This window comes from Tinamus guttatus, unplaced genomic scaffold (assembly GCF_059628265.1).
Source record: "Tinamus guttatus ecotype Peru unplaced genomic scaffold, ASM5962826v1 Tinamus_guttatus_pri_ptg000150l, whole genome shotgun sequence".
Classification (NCBI taxonomy): domain Eukaryota; kingdom Metazoa; phylum Chordata; class Aves; order Tinamiformes; family Tinamidae; genus Tinamus; species Tinamus guttatus.
In genome coordinates, this window is record NW_028288684.1 from 8,423,221 (window position 1) to 8,440,565 (window position 17,345).

Sequence of the window (17,345 nt, forward strand, 5' to 3'; positions counted from 1 at the left end):
CTGTAAAAAATAAAAGACACAGGGTTTCAAAAGCGTTCTAGAAAATATTACCAATACTGTAATTTCTGTCATTAGTAATGACAGGTATATCAAGATGATAAAATGAGGTATATGGAACCAATACTCTAGAAGCAGCATGTACAAAAATTACTTTGAAAGGAAAGACAGTTGTCCCTTAGCTCTGTCCAGAGCAGACAGCTCTGGAGAACACTGGGAAAGGTAGAGAGGAAGACTGGAGTACTTTGCATTGTGAATTCAGGGCTCTTGTAAATATGAACTACACTTGGCATTGTTTACCCTAAAGAAAAGAAAAAAAAAGGCATGGAAAAATACCCCAGTACAAAAATACCGCTGCAAAGAAGAAGAGATTTATTTGTTCTCCAATGCACGTGTTGGCGTTGGGGGCTAAGGCAAGATGTAACAGGCTTAAATTGCAGCTACAAAGACGTTTGGGAAGACTATGGAATCTCCAATACCAGCCTTTGTGAAAACAGGCTAGATAAATATCTAACAAGAATAAAAGAAGTAAAGAGGATCCAAACTGGGAGAAGGGAATAGACTACATGACTGCTTGAGATCCCTTCCACCTGCATAATTTCACTTTGAATGCCCATTCATCTCAGGTTTTTCACTTCCATCTGTTTTGCTCCAATTCTCTTTCATGTAGTAAGGTCATAACATTAAAGAATTGCAAGAATTTTTAATTCTTAGAAGGGTTATTTTTATTTTACACAAAACAGAAGAAAGTGAAAGTAGGAACCCAACAGTCCAACTCAAGTGTATTTAAGGCTCATGGTGATCCCGACGTGTCCGAGTGCACTGTGCACACCTGCCTCCACTGAAACTTCAGGAAAGGTTTTTAAAGCAGTTAATTAAGAATTGTTCTCAAAAAAATTAAGAACATAAAAATGTTACACTAGTATGTTCTATTTCCAAAAACAGTTAAATCACAGTAAAACCATAAAGTCCATTTTTAAAATCTGATATACTGTAATGATTTGTGTGCCCAAAACTCATTCCGCATTAATAGTACTTATAACCGTGTTTAAGTAGCCTTTTGCACTTCTAAAACATGATGCTTCGTTAGCTTTGATATATACAGAAAGTATTTTTATAGATGAGGCCAACAGTCAGGACACTGAACCACAATGGAAGGAAATACATTATTTTGGCAAAGGAAATTGGAGCATTTCTACTGGAAGGAACTATGAGATCTTTGATGTCTGCATAACATGTGTATGACATTTATTTTTAAAGACCTAACCAGAAGACCACTCACAAATTGCACAACTCTCAGTTGGTTAGTCTGGGTGGTACAGAGGGATGACTTAACTTTGCTGGCATTTAAACAATTTATTATAAAAAAAAAAAAAGGGATATTTTGCGTCTTATACTTAAGTCACTAAATATACAAGGCCACCTTGCATAAGCAAGGTCTATTAAGAAGCTGCATCTATATTTTTAGTTATATGTGGCCACAAGAACGGAACAGCTAGAGACCAGTTTAAATCTTATATGGAAAACAAGTCTAGTTAAAAGAAATAAATACATCCTGTGCTAACCACTGTATCCAGGAAACTCTGGATGAGACCATTGATTTTATACATTTAACTCATGGAACTGATTAAATAACTATTTACATTCAGCTGATTAGGAGCAAACAATTGTTACACTCTGACAGAAATTTCAGGGTTACTATATGTACTTCAAATCTCACAGTCATTAAGGGTTTCTAAAAAATAAAAGTTTCAGAATACTCATAAAGTGTACCATAATCCTGCCATATTCATGTGATCATACAGCATTTTGCTACACTCTGCATCCTGCTCTGTCAGAAGAGGGTTCACCAAAACCTCTAAAGTAGCATGGAGTAATATCAAGTCACTTCCTAAGAGAAACTAACTTAGCTTCTCAGAACTTATTAAATAACACTGGAACAATACATATTTTTTCCTCATTAATGCAAGATTTTTCACCATAAACTTAGGGATATGATGGCTATTCCTCTAAATCCTTCGCTCAGCTCCAAACATTTACTGTACCCCATCTAAATACTAATTTCATATAGCTAATCTTTAATTAAACTAAGGTACCTTTCATTAAGCGTAGTCTGAGAGTGGAAAGCACAACTGTGACTGCTGGGTTCCATGCTGCAGGTCTCATCACAGCACAATGACGGAATCAAGTGAACTGGTCCTAAAGAATAAAACTCAATTTAATAATGTAAAATTCACTAAAAGCTTTGTGCAAATATAGTTTCTCTAAACTCTTGAAAATGTATTATTTTACCAGTTACATTATATTATAAAATTACAAGATTTTTCTTATAGTAAAAAAGAGTTATTTCATTTATTACTTTAAAATGGAGTTACCTAAAAAAGGCAAGTCTTTAACTTAAGAATAATACAGATGGCAGTCATGATAATTTAAATATCTACTTCCTAATTTATTTGTCATTTAAGTACATAGGAAGTACCACACTTTGAAGGTTAATGCAGCAGGATGATATTTCAACCCGTGCCCTTGTGTTAAAGTATATGTTAGTCAATGTCATAAATGCGTCTGTTCTGATATGCAAGTTGTTCTGGTTTTCAGTGAGTTTTGGGGATATTATTCCATTTTGAGATAGTCTGGCAGACGGTTCATCTCGATTTAGGGCTGCGGGGCCGCGTACCGCACGTCGGGGAGGCGCCTCGCTGGCACCCGCAGCACGCGGGCCGCTCGTACTCGTTCAGCCGCGCTCCGTCGAAACACGACAACTCGGAACCATTGTAGTGAACATCGTGTGATCTCAGAGACCCTTTGGACAAAACGAATTACAATATATGTTAGTGAATGACATCTTTTTGCTTGTTCGGAGTCTTGTATATTCATACAACACACGCAAATGCACGGTGTCCTCTGTCATGATGTGTTGCTTGACAGAAAGCAAACCAGAGATTTTGTAGCAAACCCTAGAACAACTGGTTCATCTGCTCTTATCTTGATGATGATTTGAAAGTTCTTACATTTTCTCAGTACTTGAAGCTTCTGAAAATTCCATTTTGAAACTTTCTACATGGAGCTTTCAGCCCCTGAGATTTTGTACATGTTACCTTAAAGAGCTTTGTACTAACAGCAGACTTCCTTCAATCTATATAATTGTAGGTCAAAACATATTAGCTACTGAGTTTCTTTAAGTGAAGACTGAAGAAATTTAGTAAAAATTTCTTAAAACTTACATTGTAAAGCATCTCCTACATTAGGCACAATACTTTTATGAATCTTGGTATTTTCGCTTGTACTGCAAGTAATGATAACAGCAATTTCTCCATGTTGATACTCTTCTTTGACATCCAGGATTTGTTAAATATTATCAAATTTTTTTAAAAAAGATTTTAAAATGATGAATAGGAACTAGACTGCTTTTCAGGTTTTTACTTTTTAATTTAAAACGAAGACCTGAAGTATTGTTTATTTAAAACAATATGTAAATTACATTGAGAAGGTGGCTTTTTTTGTTTTTCACTTTACAACTGCAACTGGAGTAGATTGGATTAATGATGGACCTATCTCCTTGGACCACATTCATCATCTCATTGAGATAATCTACATTTTGCAATGGAACGTGAGGCAGAGATCCGCCAAATTGGCATGTTCACATATGCTTTGCAGTTCTGTGCTATTCCAGCTTAGATCCCAAACGGCCCAAACATTACCTGTCAGCAGGCTCTAAGAGCGTGTGGGGCAGAATCAATGCAGCTGGACTATATTGGGACATCTGCAAAGAGGTTTCTCAGTAGAAGCTGGAACATCCACACTGAGCTGCCATATGGATTTATATAGTCTTAGGCTTGTGCTAGCTAGCTCATATCAATGTTAAATTCCCTGAATGCTGTACATATATTGATCCTCCACTTCATTCATTCATTTACAAAAAGATTTGCCAAACTAATACTGGGAAGCAATTATTACAAAGAAACAGTAGTAGTTGGAAACTTACAGCTTGGTTTCTTCTCCATAAACTGCCTCTTGCAGTAAATAACACAAAGAATAAGAAGAGCTAAGAGCACTGTGGCAAGTGCACTGCAGATAACAGCTGCTAGAGCCGTGTCTCGAGGACTGGAAGCTGTTGATGGGATCTTCACAAGGTTTACTTTGGTGGAACCTGAAATAAAATTATACAATAACTAAGACAGGATGTAAAAGTCTTAGCAATGGATAAGGCTAGAAAATACAATTAGGTTCTTAGCATAGGAAAAAAGGATGTTCCATTTACTAAGCTATAGACATGAGTTGTGCATATATGTATTTATATATAGATTTTTATCAGCAAATGTATTATGAAAAGGTCTTTTTAAAAAAATGGATCACTAAATGAATGCTTAATAAGCAAAGATGCATGCAAGAGCACTCTGACCGTCTATGAAGAATCAGCTCTTCACCATGAAAACAGAGATCTCTCAGGTTTTAATTGATGATTTTTAACATTGAGAACACATCCCGCTGCAGAGCTGAGAAGCTATCCACAAGAGGGAGTCACAATTACATGAACTTTGCTTAAAAAAGATGCTTTCTAAGAACCAAGAGGCCCACAGATGCTATCAAAGGTACCATTTTCATAGACTGTGATAGAACGCTTAAGGTTGGAAGGGACCTCTAGAGGTCACCTAGTCCAACCTCCTGCACATGCAGGGTCACCTAGAGCACGTGGCATGGGACTTTTGCTTTGTTGCCTATGTTACGGCACCATGGTAATTTTTCACATGAAATCTAGGATTTCCACTGAGAATACAAATAACGTCTGCAGCTTTGAAAAACATTGTTTCAAGTGTAAAAGATACGAGTAGTATAGACATCAGAAATCTAACTGCACCTATTGAAGCTAGATAAAATTATGAATAGTGTTTTTTTTTTTTAAGATAATTTCCTAATCCTGATAGGTCATCTTCTATGATCTGTTTCAATCTAAACTGAATGAGATTAATTCTACATTAATGAGAAAAAGGACAAAAATATGGGTATTTCCATTGCAGCAAGTTTTTTTAAAAAAACACAATCTACATTTTATTAACTTATGAAAATAATTTAAATGTGCCTTCTTCCCCCAGAATATCCTTGATTAAAACCTGAGAAATTATCTGTGCTGTCATAACTTAATATTATCTGCTCTAATATTTCTATTTACCTTTGTTTTGTAGTACTATGTTCTACTGTAAGATCAAAGCTGTAGAATGCAAAGTTAGAGCAGGTTTTCCACATTGTTGTAACTTGCCAAATGGGATTAGGTTATTAAAATATAGCATCAAAATTCAAGTCAGTAAAGAAGCTAGAGTTCCTACATGAACTGGAACTGCATTTTGAAACTCTTCATATTGCTTTAGCATTTTCATATTACGGCAGATGATCTATCTATCTATTATTTGTATTTCAAATAAGGATATAAATGCTCTTCCTACTTCCAATTCACAGTTAGAGGTACTTTTCCTTGTTAGTTTAGAGAATTATTGCCTCTCTTACCCATGACGTTTTTCCTTAATATCTATTATTCATGGAGCTAAGTACTCTGATCTGCTTCCCAAATCATCAATGTTGTTATTAAATAAATAAATAAACAAACAAACACCGCCACACCACCAGCACTGTAATCTTTTCTGCATTATTGAAACCCTCTCTCGGCAGGGTCATTACAATCCTCCACAGATAAACACTTTTCAATCAGTTTCTAGAATTCTTGTAGCAGTAGTTTCAGGTTTTAATGGACTGCAGCACTTTCTGCCTGATCTGTAAAGTTCCAGGATATAATTCTGTGAAAAGTAGCAAAACTATATATATATAAAAAGCTATCTATACAGTAACATTTGCTAGCTTGTGTATGAGAATCAGGGAGTCTATTTTGCTGTCAGGTTGCCAATTTTGTTCACTACCCTGATCTTGTCTTTAGAAGGTTAAGGACAGCATAGACAAATCCTTACAAATGAGTCAATAAAAAACACTAATGATATTAACGGATCATTAATTGATCAGAATGTCTTCAAATATTTCTCATGTCGATATACCTACCTGTGTCAGTGCACCTCCTAAAAGCCCTAATGAATTTTTAGAACTGAAGTCTGCATAATGAGTAGAACAAAATTATTGTTAATTTTGAAAGCAAAAATAGAATAAGATCACCAAAGGTTGGACTATTTTACTTGTGTTTTTTCATTTGCCCTCATATGCATCTATCTACAAATGAAACTACATACTGTGTTTAATTCTCAGAAACTACAAATAATATTTATTTCTCATGGTGCTCATTAGCAACAGTCAAACCCTCCAGAAATACAGCAATTTCCTTTTAAATATTCTGAGGAAAAAAAAATGAAAGTAGTTTAGCCATTTGGCTATTTAAGATTTATTTTATTTGGTTGAATTATTTCTTAAAGCTTGAGAAAGCAACCTTCTATTCCTGAGAATGTCTACCACTCATCTTCACCTTCAAAGACCTTTTGAGAAAAGGTACTAGGAGCAGCCCAATGTGCTGCAGTTCTAATTACAGTGATAGTGATCTTCCCTGCAGAGAGCAACATTTCAGTAGTGGATTGCTATTGTAATAGTGGCCCGCTGGGCATCACTGAACTCTGCCTTCAATGTTATTCAGATATTTATCCATTTTCAAAAAGTCTCTCCAGACTCACAGACTTAATGTCCCATTTCATAAGCAAGGATGTGTTAAACTTTAAACCAGCATTTACATCTACGGGGCTCAGGCACATGATTAAATTTAAATTTTTAACTAAATGGTTTATAAACTGGAAGTGATACGTTAAGAAAGGAGGGAGGAGGTGCCTGCTGTTTTATGATCTTTGAAAGCATCTGCGTACTAGGCATTTCAAAAATAATGCAACATTTCATTTTCTCAGATTTCATTTTCTAAGTCTTAAGTTTCAACATATTTCGGAATTGTGCTAAATGTTAAAGAATTACCCAAAATATCAGACTGCCTCTTGCATAACTTTGAAGTATAAGCCTAAATATACATTCTTTCCTTGACTAACCAATAGTCCATGCTAATCTCAGTTTATGCAAAAGTGTGCTTCTTAAAAGCAAAGTTTTTGTTAATCCTAGATGGTTAAATAGGAATAACACTGGAAAGACAGAACATGTGAATCCCAGCTGTATCACTATAAGGTCTGCCAATAAAGGGAATAGCTGAATTTTCATCCAATTATACCAAACAACCAGAGACTGGACAAAATGTAAAAAGACATCCTTTATCGTTTCCTTCATGTTTATTTTCTTAGTATTTTTTCTTAGAACCATGATTAGTTACAGTCACTACTGGAATCACTGTGACTAAAAGAAAATTTTCTCTGGTAGATTAACCATCTGAAAACAGAACAAGCAATGTTTTATGTTCCTTCCATGGATACAATAAATACTTACCAAAGATAAGGAGGAAAAATGCAGAATTCTATGTTTGGGCTTTCTGTGAAAACTACTGTTATCACATCAATTCAGAGTTAACCCACAAGGGGTTTATCCAATAAGAAGAGAGTTAATAAAAACTACACTTAAGTAGTAATAATGTGGCAATATTGGACAAAACCACCTGTTAAAATCAGGACTGAAAATAGGATCCAAAAGTAAACCAAATGTTGTGCTTTAACTCCTGAATATGGCTACTACTGGTGAAGAGAGGGAAAAAAGTATTTCCCTATATAAAAAGGTTCTTGCCCATTACCTTTATGCTTTCTTATGGGTTCAAGTCAATCTTAGCTTGAGAAGAATAAGGGCACAGACATATCCTCAGGCCACAATAATTTAACAAGTTATTGCCTGTCAACTGAACTGCAGTAGCTATCTGTATGTATGCTCCTGATCCCTGGGAAATGCATGGCAATGGGGCTTACCTTGAAACTCCTTCGTTTTGAAAGAAGTTTGAAAGATATTTATGTTCACTTAGAAGTAAAAAGCTAATAGCTCTATCTAATATTTCACTTTTCTTCTCAACAAGCAATGTATTAAGTGAAATTATGACACCTATATATAATATACATGAATTGTATATGTATATTTGTATACGTATATCTATAAAAAACATGTGTTATATATACTCCTGAGGGTTAACATCAAGGGAAAATAAGTTGCCTTGAGTACATATGTGAGCTTTCACACAGAGGAGGAAGATTGCTTCCCTTCTCCTGATCCTCCAAGAGGTAAGAAACTTTATTAAACATTTCTACTGGAAACTGTGGTAAACACTGGAGAGAGAGTCTCCCAACATCTGTGTAATACAGTCATTTGCGTGCATGGCCTCCATCCAAAAGTTCATTGTGTCAAAACACATTTTTCAAATGTGCTCCAAACTGCTGACTTTAAAGCGTTTAGTTTCCCAGTTAGTGCCCAACAAGTTTTCTCTCTCTCTTTTTTTTTTTTTCTTCCCTTCTCTCATATTGTTGCTTTTGTAATTCTTTTAATAAATGCAGTGAGAACCCTTAGGGGAGAAAATAAGACTGTTCAAGTATTTATCCTTTGTTTGGAAATCCTTACAAATGTGCTTATAAATTGAAAGCTTTGGAATTCGATTTATTCATTTCCAAGTCCATTTCTCTTGCACTGCATATTTTTACAGAACTCCAAATGTTGACAGCCTTTTATATTTAAAATGGTCAAACAATTATACTGTGTGTGTGAATTTAAAATATGCAAGAAGTGCACAGTACTGGATATACTTAGCTATATCTGTAAGGCATAATCAACCTCTTTTCATTTGAGATTTGAATTGTTGGTCCTATCATGTCATCTAGACTGGCACATGGGCACAAAAACATAATTGTTCCAAGTAAAAAACTTTGAACTCAGAGAATTATGTCACCATTTAAAAACACTAGTACATGAGAATGAATACACAAATCACTTGTACCCTCAAATAACCTTAAAAAGAAATCTGAGGGCAAGAAAAAAAAAAAAAAGAGGAAGTGATAAAGAGCAGAGTAGTGATGGAAGCGAAAGAGTTAGAGATAAAAATCTCTATCTCTGCTGAACTACTATTTTTTCTTCCTCCTGAACTGGATGTAATTAATGGGAGATGAGGGTATGTCTCTCCTCCATAAACTGAAAACACTCTGCATAATCTGATGCCACAGGAATGTATTACTGCTAATATGACTGTCTTGTTGCCAGTAGTTTCTTATCTGGCTTTTACTTTTAGCAACTCATTTTGCACCTCTAACAGTTAAAGATGTTTAATATCCATTTTGCAGAGAAAACAATTTCTCACTTTTCAGGAGTGTTCTCATGCCTGAAAACAGTATCTGATACTGTGTTTTTGTCAGAAACGGAGACTGACAGAGTAGAAAAGCTTTTTTTTTTTTTTTTTTTTTTTTTTTTTTTTTTTTATTACATGTACAATTTGAAGTCTTTTCCAAATGCTTTTCCAGAGATGTTTCGGGATCAGGAATACAGAATTTTAGGATATTTACCTGTTCAAATCCAACTATACTCACAGTGCAAATACATACACTTATCTTTATCTTCCCTCATATACAGCTATAGTATTTATCAAATCTCAGTATCAAAAACTTCTCTCTCCAACCATGACATGGCAAATTGATGCCTCCATATTCTGGTATGAAATTCAAAGAAAAGACTTGATCTTTTTGATACAGCTAATGAGTACATAAAGTCTAAGCCCTGAAATATGCAATTCTGTAGAAGGCTCTAAGCATTTTTCTTCCTGCAAGTGATGTAAGAGTGGCAGAGACTTCTATCTTAAAGACTCTATCTTTTCCCAACTCAAAGTCCTTAAAATTCTACTGAAAACTGAAATGCTACTGAAAGTCTACAATCTTAATTTAAGACTAAAATAAGGGAAAAAGTCACAAGTACGGTTTATAATTCTTTCAAAATGCCACTCTCGAAACAGAAGGTAGTGATGAGATTTCTCCCTTCCGTAAAAGTCTGGTTCTTAACAGCCATTAGTCATGAAGCAGAAGACCAAGGTTCATTTACCTTCTCTGCCACCTTTATGGAGAATGCCCCTTTTTCAGTTGAAGTTACCTGGTTGGAAGCTTCAGTACAGTAAGTTACAACAGCTAGGCAACACCCACATGAAATATTTGTGAAATACGATAAAATTAAATGAAGGTTAAAACCATAAAGTAAGGGTAAATGAAGTTATTTTCCACTGTTATCTTTTTTTGCTGTTTAGAATTATGAGAATTATTGGAAACAGCATTAATTTTGGTTACGTTCTGCAGACAAGGCAAATATTTCTAAATATTAAATAGCTTAAATATTAAATAAATTAAATATTAAATAAAAATAAATTAAAAATAAAAATATTAAATAAATATAATAAAATAAGTATTAAATATATAAATTAAAAATATTAAATAACTTTATAGACATTTCTACACTTTGAGGGAAAACATATTTGTACAGTGAAAAATATATGTGTTTATATGATTAAAGATTGTTTTTATATAATTAAAGACTGTTTCATAATACTTAGCTGAATTACGAGTTTGAATTCAGGTTGAAGGTGCATAAACAGCCTCGCTGGTACTTTCTAACTTTTTAAATGTTCGATTTTGCAACCTCAGCATTTTTAAAGATGACTTTTTGATGCAATATGAAATATATGAGATAAAGTTTTTATACTTTTACAACATACAATGATAGCTTTTAAGGCTGAACATTTATCACTACTGTATTCTAATGAAATTTGTTTTGATATATGCAGTATTGTTTACTGCAAATAAAGTTATCTACTACATAACAGCAAACACAAATCTGAAAAAGTACAGAATAGATGAAAAAGCTGTAGCTTGGAAGTCAGAAATAATAATAGTTTATTAAAAAAAATACAGTTTTTAATTTACCCCTCAAAGCTTTGTGGGTGAAGTCATATAGAAAAGCTGCTGTGTGCAAGATCCTTTCCTTCTTATTTCACCTAATCTGAGACATAACAGAAATTCATAGAAACTATTCCCAGAACACAAAGAACACACTCTGAGATGACATTTTCTTTGAAAGTGAAGCTCTATTGGTAAGATTCATCTGACTGGAGCAAACATCTGCACTTGAGCTTTCCCTACAGAGTGGAAAAAGAAATAGGCTCTTTCAGAGTGTAGTTCATAGAATCATAGAATGCTTAAGGTTAGAAGGGACCTCTAGAGGTCATCTAGTCCAACCCCCCTGCACACGCAGGGTCACCTAGAGCACGCGGCACAGGACTGTGTCCAAGCGCGTTTGGAAGATCTCCAGAGAAGGAGACTCCACAACCTCTCTGGGCAGCCTGTTCCAGCGCTCTGTCACCCTCACTGTTAAAAAATTTCTCCTTAGGTTCCTGTGGATGGTGCTTCAGTTTGTGGCCATTTCCTCTAGTTCTGTTGGTGGCCACCACTGAAAAGAGGCCAGCACCATCCTCCTCACTGCCTCCCTTGAGGTACTTATAGACACTGATTAGATCCCCTCTCAGCCTTCTCTTCTCCAGGCTGAACAGGCCCAGCTCCCTCAGCCTCTCCTCATACAGCAGATGTTCCAGGCCCCTGATCATCCTTGTAGCCCTGCGCTGGACTCTCCCTAGCAGCTCCACATCCCTCTTATACTGTGGAGCCCAGAACTGGACACAATACTCCAGATGTGGCCTCACCAGGGCTGAGTAGAGGGGCAGGATCACCTCCCTCCACCTGCTGGAGACGCTCTTCTTAACGCACCCCAGGATCCCATTGGCCTTCTTGGCCATGAGGGCACACTGCTGCCTCATGGTCAACTTGTCATCCACCATGACGCCCAGGTCTTTCTCTGCAGAGCTGCTCTCCAGAAGGTCGGTCCCCAGCCTGTACTGGTGTCTGGGGTTATTCCTCCCCAGGTACAGGAGGATCATTCATCTGATCTGTGTTAAAAACTTGATCATTTCTTTCCACTGAATAGAAAGGATGCCAGTTTACAGATGCAGGCATCAGAAATAACCAGCCAAGGAAGTTTGTCAAGTGAGGGCTCAAGAGTTGAACATAGCTTTGAGTATTCTGACACTTTTCTCTGCATTTCTGTTCATTAACTGTAAAATATATTATACCATGTTACATTATCATGCTCCAGTGAAGATAAATTCCATAACTGAGATATTCATAATAACTGCTTTACAGAGGAAGAACTACAGAAAAGTAATTAGGAACTCAAATTCTGCATGGAGCATAAAAGAGTGTACCGTAAATAAAGCCACATATAGAATTAAGGGTTTTGCCTATCCTATGCTTTAAATGAACAAAGGCCCAGTGGGAAATAGCATATGCAATACTGTATATTGTATATACAGTATGTGTATATATATATATATAACCTATATGCAAAGGTACCTAATTAAGGCAGCAAGTCTTAATCATCCTGGCATATTTTAAACTTTCCAAAGTTTAATTTTCATGGAGTGGGGACTTTGGTTTGTAAGAAATATTTCAAGAAAGAATCAGAAAAATATTTTCCTTAATTTTTTTTTAAAATTTAATCAGAATGAATTAAAAAAAAATCTGCTATTTCTTTATTCCTTAATAATGAATAAAATCCCGATATGATAAAAATCAGGTATTAGGAAAAGGAGTTAAGTCTTTCGGTGTCAAATTTGCAGTTTTCGTTTAACCTGATATTGGTAACTAGATAAAACATAGTCTAATTTTTGAAGTCTAAAGGGTAGACATGAAGTCAGAGCTAGTCACCTTAGGATCCTTTTGTCAAGACACAGACAGACATAGGAATCTCCAGTGAAGTGATTTGTCTGAAATAGCCTGAAAAACTACTTGGGATTAAGTAAATTACCCAAACCTACCTTATCTGGCTTGCCTGAACTCCTGAAGTGTCTAATTCTCTCTACTGATGATAAACAGCAGTTTGCTCACACAACTTCAGAGCTCAGCATTAACTTTTATATGCTTAAATTAGGGTGCATGAATTCCATCTACTGCACTTAAATGAAATATTATCAAAATTGGTTGAGGCAACCCTATATTTAAGGGAGTATCCACCAACACAATGTAGAGTAATAATGAAAAAGTGCTACCACGCTTTGGCTAAAGGATTTTATGCTCTCATTGCAATGATTGTTTGGACATTCTGTGTGCAAAACTCTCAGCAACCAGCACTTGTTTATATGGTAGGCACCCAAACACCCAAAGTACTCTTAATGTGGTATTAATGCAAGCGTTTCCACAGCATAAGCTGTGTCATTGTGTAACATAAATTGAAACTAATCCTTTAAGCTCCAAAATAGTTCAAAAGCACGGCATTAATATATTGCAACTAATCACATCTTTCTGAAATCAGAAAAAGTCAAAAAATACGGAACAAAAATTTATTGCAAACCTGTAAATACCACTTATATTTTCAGATTAGTCCCAAACCCAACGAAGTTTGGGCAGAATTTAAGCCAAAAAATGTTTTTCAGCTTTAATGCAATGTATGCAACATTGCAATACTTTTGATCAAGCTGAAGGCCAAGTTAAATAAGAACTTTGCAAACTCAGTCTCTACAATGAACAGAAAATTACTTTAGCCACTGTGAGATTGAACGAAAGGGCTAGCCACATTAGTAAGCACACATAAGGAAAAAACCCATACTTATTCAGTACTTATTCAGTACAGGTCAACGATTACCCCTTCTCTGTAACTCAGGAATTTCAAGTTCACTTTAATCTAGTGTAATTGAGCTAACCAGCTTTTACATTAAAAAGTAATGATTAAGTTAAATTTCTTACAGACATTCTGTACCTAAAACAAACACTCAGTATGCCTCTGGCAAAGAAGGATACTAATTATAGGATTGACTCATAAGATGAAAGGTTGCACAAGTTACTACTAGAAACAAAAGTATGGCAAACTGGTTTGAAAAAAAATACTGAAATTCTCATACTCCGCAGTTAAGAGGAGAATTTCATTTTGTAACTTCACTGAACTGTTTCAAGAAACAAACCCCAAAATGCTTGCAAACTACTTGTCCATATGTCATATGATCAAATTAGAGTTGTATACTGCAATTACAAATATCACAGGTCTATACATTCAAGAATTTCTTAACCTAATAAGGGAATGGGCTCTCTCCAATGAAGAGATTTCACTTGAAAGAAACCAATGAAATCGAAAAAACCACCAGAGAGATGTTTTTCTCCTCCCTGCTTTTCTTGCTTGTTTTTGATACATGCTGACTTTTGCTAAAATTTGCAAAGCCTCTGCAGAGCCTTACCAGCAGACCTACTCAATGGTCTTAGTGTAACCAGTAGGATAAAAGTAGTGAGAAGCAAAACAGAAAATTGCCCACTATTTGCAATTACAGGGCAGAAAAAATGAAATAGAAAGTCTAACCCAGTCACCTGTACTTCACATAAACAGACAAAGCAGAAGCAGGAACAATTGGTTGAATAAAAGCTTGACCAATCTGTCAGATAATCATTTAAATGCAGGCTCATCATTCTGTACAGCTTAAGCTTTACTTTAAAAGCACAACTGAAGTTCTTAACTCAATTTGAATGTATTTCCATTCAATTTAAGAACAGTCTCTTGGTGGCACAATTTTACTAGCAAATTCAATCAGCAAGAACAGGTGATGTATTTTTTTTCCCCTTCTTTATGAAGAGATACAAGTATTAGATTGGATTTTATTATTTAACTATCACTTGCAATAAGGATGAGAGAAAATCAACACTGGCATTAGGTTAAGAAGTTATCTTAGAACAATTGTGCTATATTAAGACTATTAATTTAATACAGTATGAAACTAGGATTGTAAGAGGCAAAGTCCTGCACTGTTGAGTACTGCATCATCCAGACTAGGTGCCCAATGCTGGGAACATACTCATGAGGTAGGAATCAGAGAGGACAAGAATCAAATATCCAATTAGTTGACATGATAAGAAAAGAATTCCGGACTTCTTCTGGAATCAAAGGTGTTACCAAGAAAAGGATTCTCAGGCAATATCCCATCCTGATTTGCTAAATTTTGCATCAAAAGACACAGTAGATCAAATTCCGCAGAAATGGGTGATGGACTAATTCATTTATAGATCCTGCTGGCTTAAATGCCAGCTGGGCACCCAGCTGCTCAAAGCCATAAATTTTGGGATGACCACCAAGGTATACAGAATTTTATATTCCCGTTCCACTCTCTCTTGGACAGACTGATGCAGATTGGTGGTCATCTGCTCCAGCTGGGCATCTATTAGAGCACCCTGTCTGAGCCATGCACCGGATTTCCTTTCTGTGGAAGGTGGAGAAAAGCCAGTGAACAACAGCTCGTGCTACCTATGCTAAGGATATAGGAACTGCAAAAGCATTTACTGCTGCCTTAGCTCTTTTAGCCTGGTGCTTTGAACTGGGTGTTAAATTACTTGGAGAAATACAATTTCAGTGGGCAAAAAAAAAGTACGTAAATTAGAGGTGAAGTAGCAAGTACAGAATAAAGTGACCCTGCTGCTTGTTATAAAAGTTTTAATGTGAACCAGAAATTTTCAAGTACTCATTAGAATTGCTGAATTTAGTTTTAGTTTGGTCTAAAGTTTACCCTTTAGATTCAAATGACAAAACAAAATCTTTCATAACACAGCAGAAATGACATACTGAGTGCTTCAGTTTTACAGTACTACTAGTAAAGTGAAATGACAGTTTTGCAGAGCTGAGCTATACTATAGATGACTAGAAATTTTTCTGATTAAACTCATCTTCCCCTTTTCTATTGTAAAAAAGCAAACCCAACGAAACAAAATGTTCAAGGGTAAAGAGCAAGCAAAAAAACAAGTTGTGATGCTTTCTTGAATGTTTTAAAAATACTACATCATTTCAACATTGTTCAACTAAATTTTGTTCTGTGGAAAATGTATTCTTCCAGTGTGTTTTGGTGCACTTTCCTCTCTCTCTCTCTCTCTCTCTCTCTCTCTCTCTCTCTCTCCCCTTTTTTTTTTTTTCCCCCCTCCTAGGGAAACAAGGGAGTGGCAGATAGAAATAAGAAAAATTATTATTTCTGCCCAGTTCCATTTACTAACTGTAATGCATATTATACATATAATGCATATTATACTAACTATAATGCAGCTATATAAACAAAGTACTGCTGTAGTCATAGGCACAGAAATTAGAGGTACACATAACACTAGATAGTGAAAATATGCTGGGAACGTGTATCACAAAAAGAAAAACAACAACAACAACAACAAACTACTCTCTGATCTAGGCAGGAAGAAACTTCTGGAAAGCTGTAAAACTATGAAGTGAATCTCAATTTCCTCTTCATAAAGTAATCTTCCAAAACTATCATAACACATCACAGTGGTCACGCCAGCATTACTACATGAAGGAAAAAATCTGTTCCCTCTTAGTTTGCAACATTTTGTTTTAGAAAGGGAACCCAGGATATAAAAATAGTTCAGAATAGGGAGGAAAGGGGCTGTTTGCTTTACGTTACGCATGAACCTTTCCCCAGTGGGTCAGAAGCATCAGCTATCATCAAGAGCAAGAAAATGAAAACATTTAGATTTTCTAGGTTAAGCCTCTTTGATCAATGATGAGTGAAAAGAATAAAAATGTCGCAAAACTTTACAAGACATGAACAGTAATTCTCATGTCTCTGAAACACCTCATCAAATTTGGTTCAGACTTCCTGAAGATAAGCTGCTCTACCATTAGGTCACATATGGAAATTATCAGATGGACTGATTTCATATTTACAAAAGTGTTTCAGTAATGAGATGATGGAAAGCTACTGTCTCTGTAATAAAATGTACTTATATTTATAAGCTAGTGATGGCTATTAGCTCTATTTAGTTTTAGTTATCAGTCTTTAAGAATTTTCTAAAAGGTTTATACAACATTCCAGCTGCTTTCTATCACCGTCTCCAGTCGTCTCCATGACAAAGAAGGAGAAATTATGCTGTAATCCCAAACCAGAAAAAATACTGAAATAAAAAGGACACACATACTGAAATAGAACTAAAAAAATTAAGATGGGTTTCACTCACCAACTTTCAGTTGCCAGTGGCCTAATAAGCACATAACGCCTACTTCTAAAGGCTGCTTTACATTAGTAATATAAAGGTTACTGTTTAAAGTAACCAAACAAAAACTACAGAATACCTCGATAGCTGGCAAAACATAATCTGCCAGCATTTAAAACACAAATCTCTGTAAGCAGAAAAGAGAAAAATGAGACTAGAATATGAAAATTCCTTTATGCAAACAGAGGAACTAGAGTGGAATTGAATGTCATCCAAGAACTACCCTTAAGTTAAAATGCCACAGAAAGCTTTAATAAAATAATGAAGAACAAAAATGAAGATGAAAAAAGTGGGAATTTCCCTTTTTTACCACCAGGAAAAAAAAGTATTTTCCAGAACACATAC

General features: G+C 35.4%; 1 protein-coding gene across 1 annotated transcript in view; it reads right to left on the reverse strand.

Annotated features, from left to right (window-relative positions):
* The window catches only part of TNFRSF19 (TNF receptor superfamily member 19), a 35,019-nt gene that overhangs the window by 401 nt on the left and 17,273 nt on the right, over positions 1-17,345 (reverse strand). Inside the window, exons 5-7 of the mRNA XM_088522302.1 lie at positions 3,983-4,147; positions 2,675-2,800; positions 2,094-2,196 (exon numbers count right to left, since the gene is read on the reverse strand). Coding sequence (XP_088378428.1) covers positions 2,094-2,196; positions 2,675-2,800; positions 3,983-4,147 — 394 coding nt within the window. The remainder of the gene's footprint in view (positions 1-2,093; positions 2,197-2,674; positions 2,801-3,982; positions 4,148-17,345) is intronic.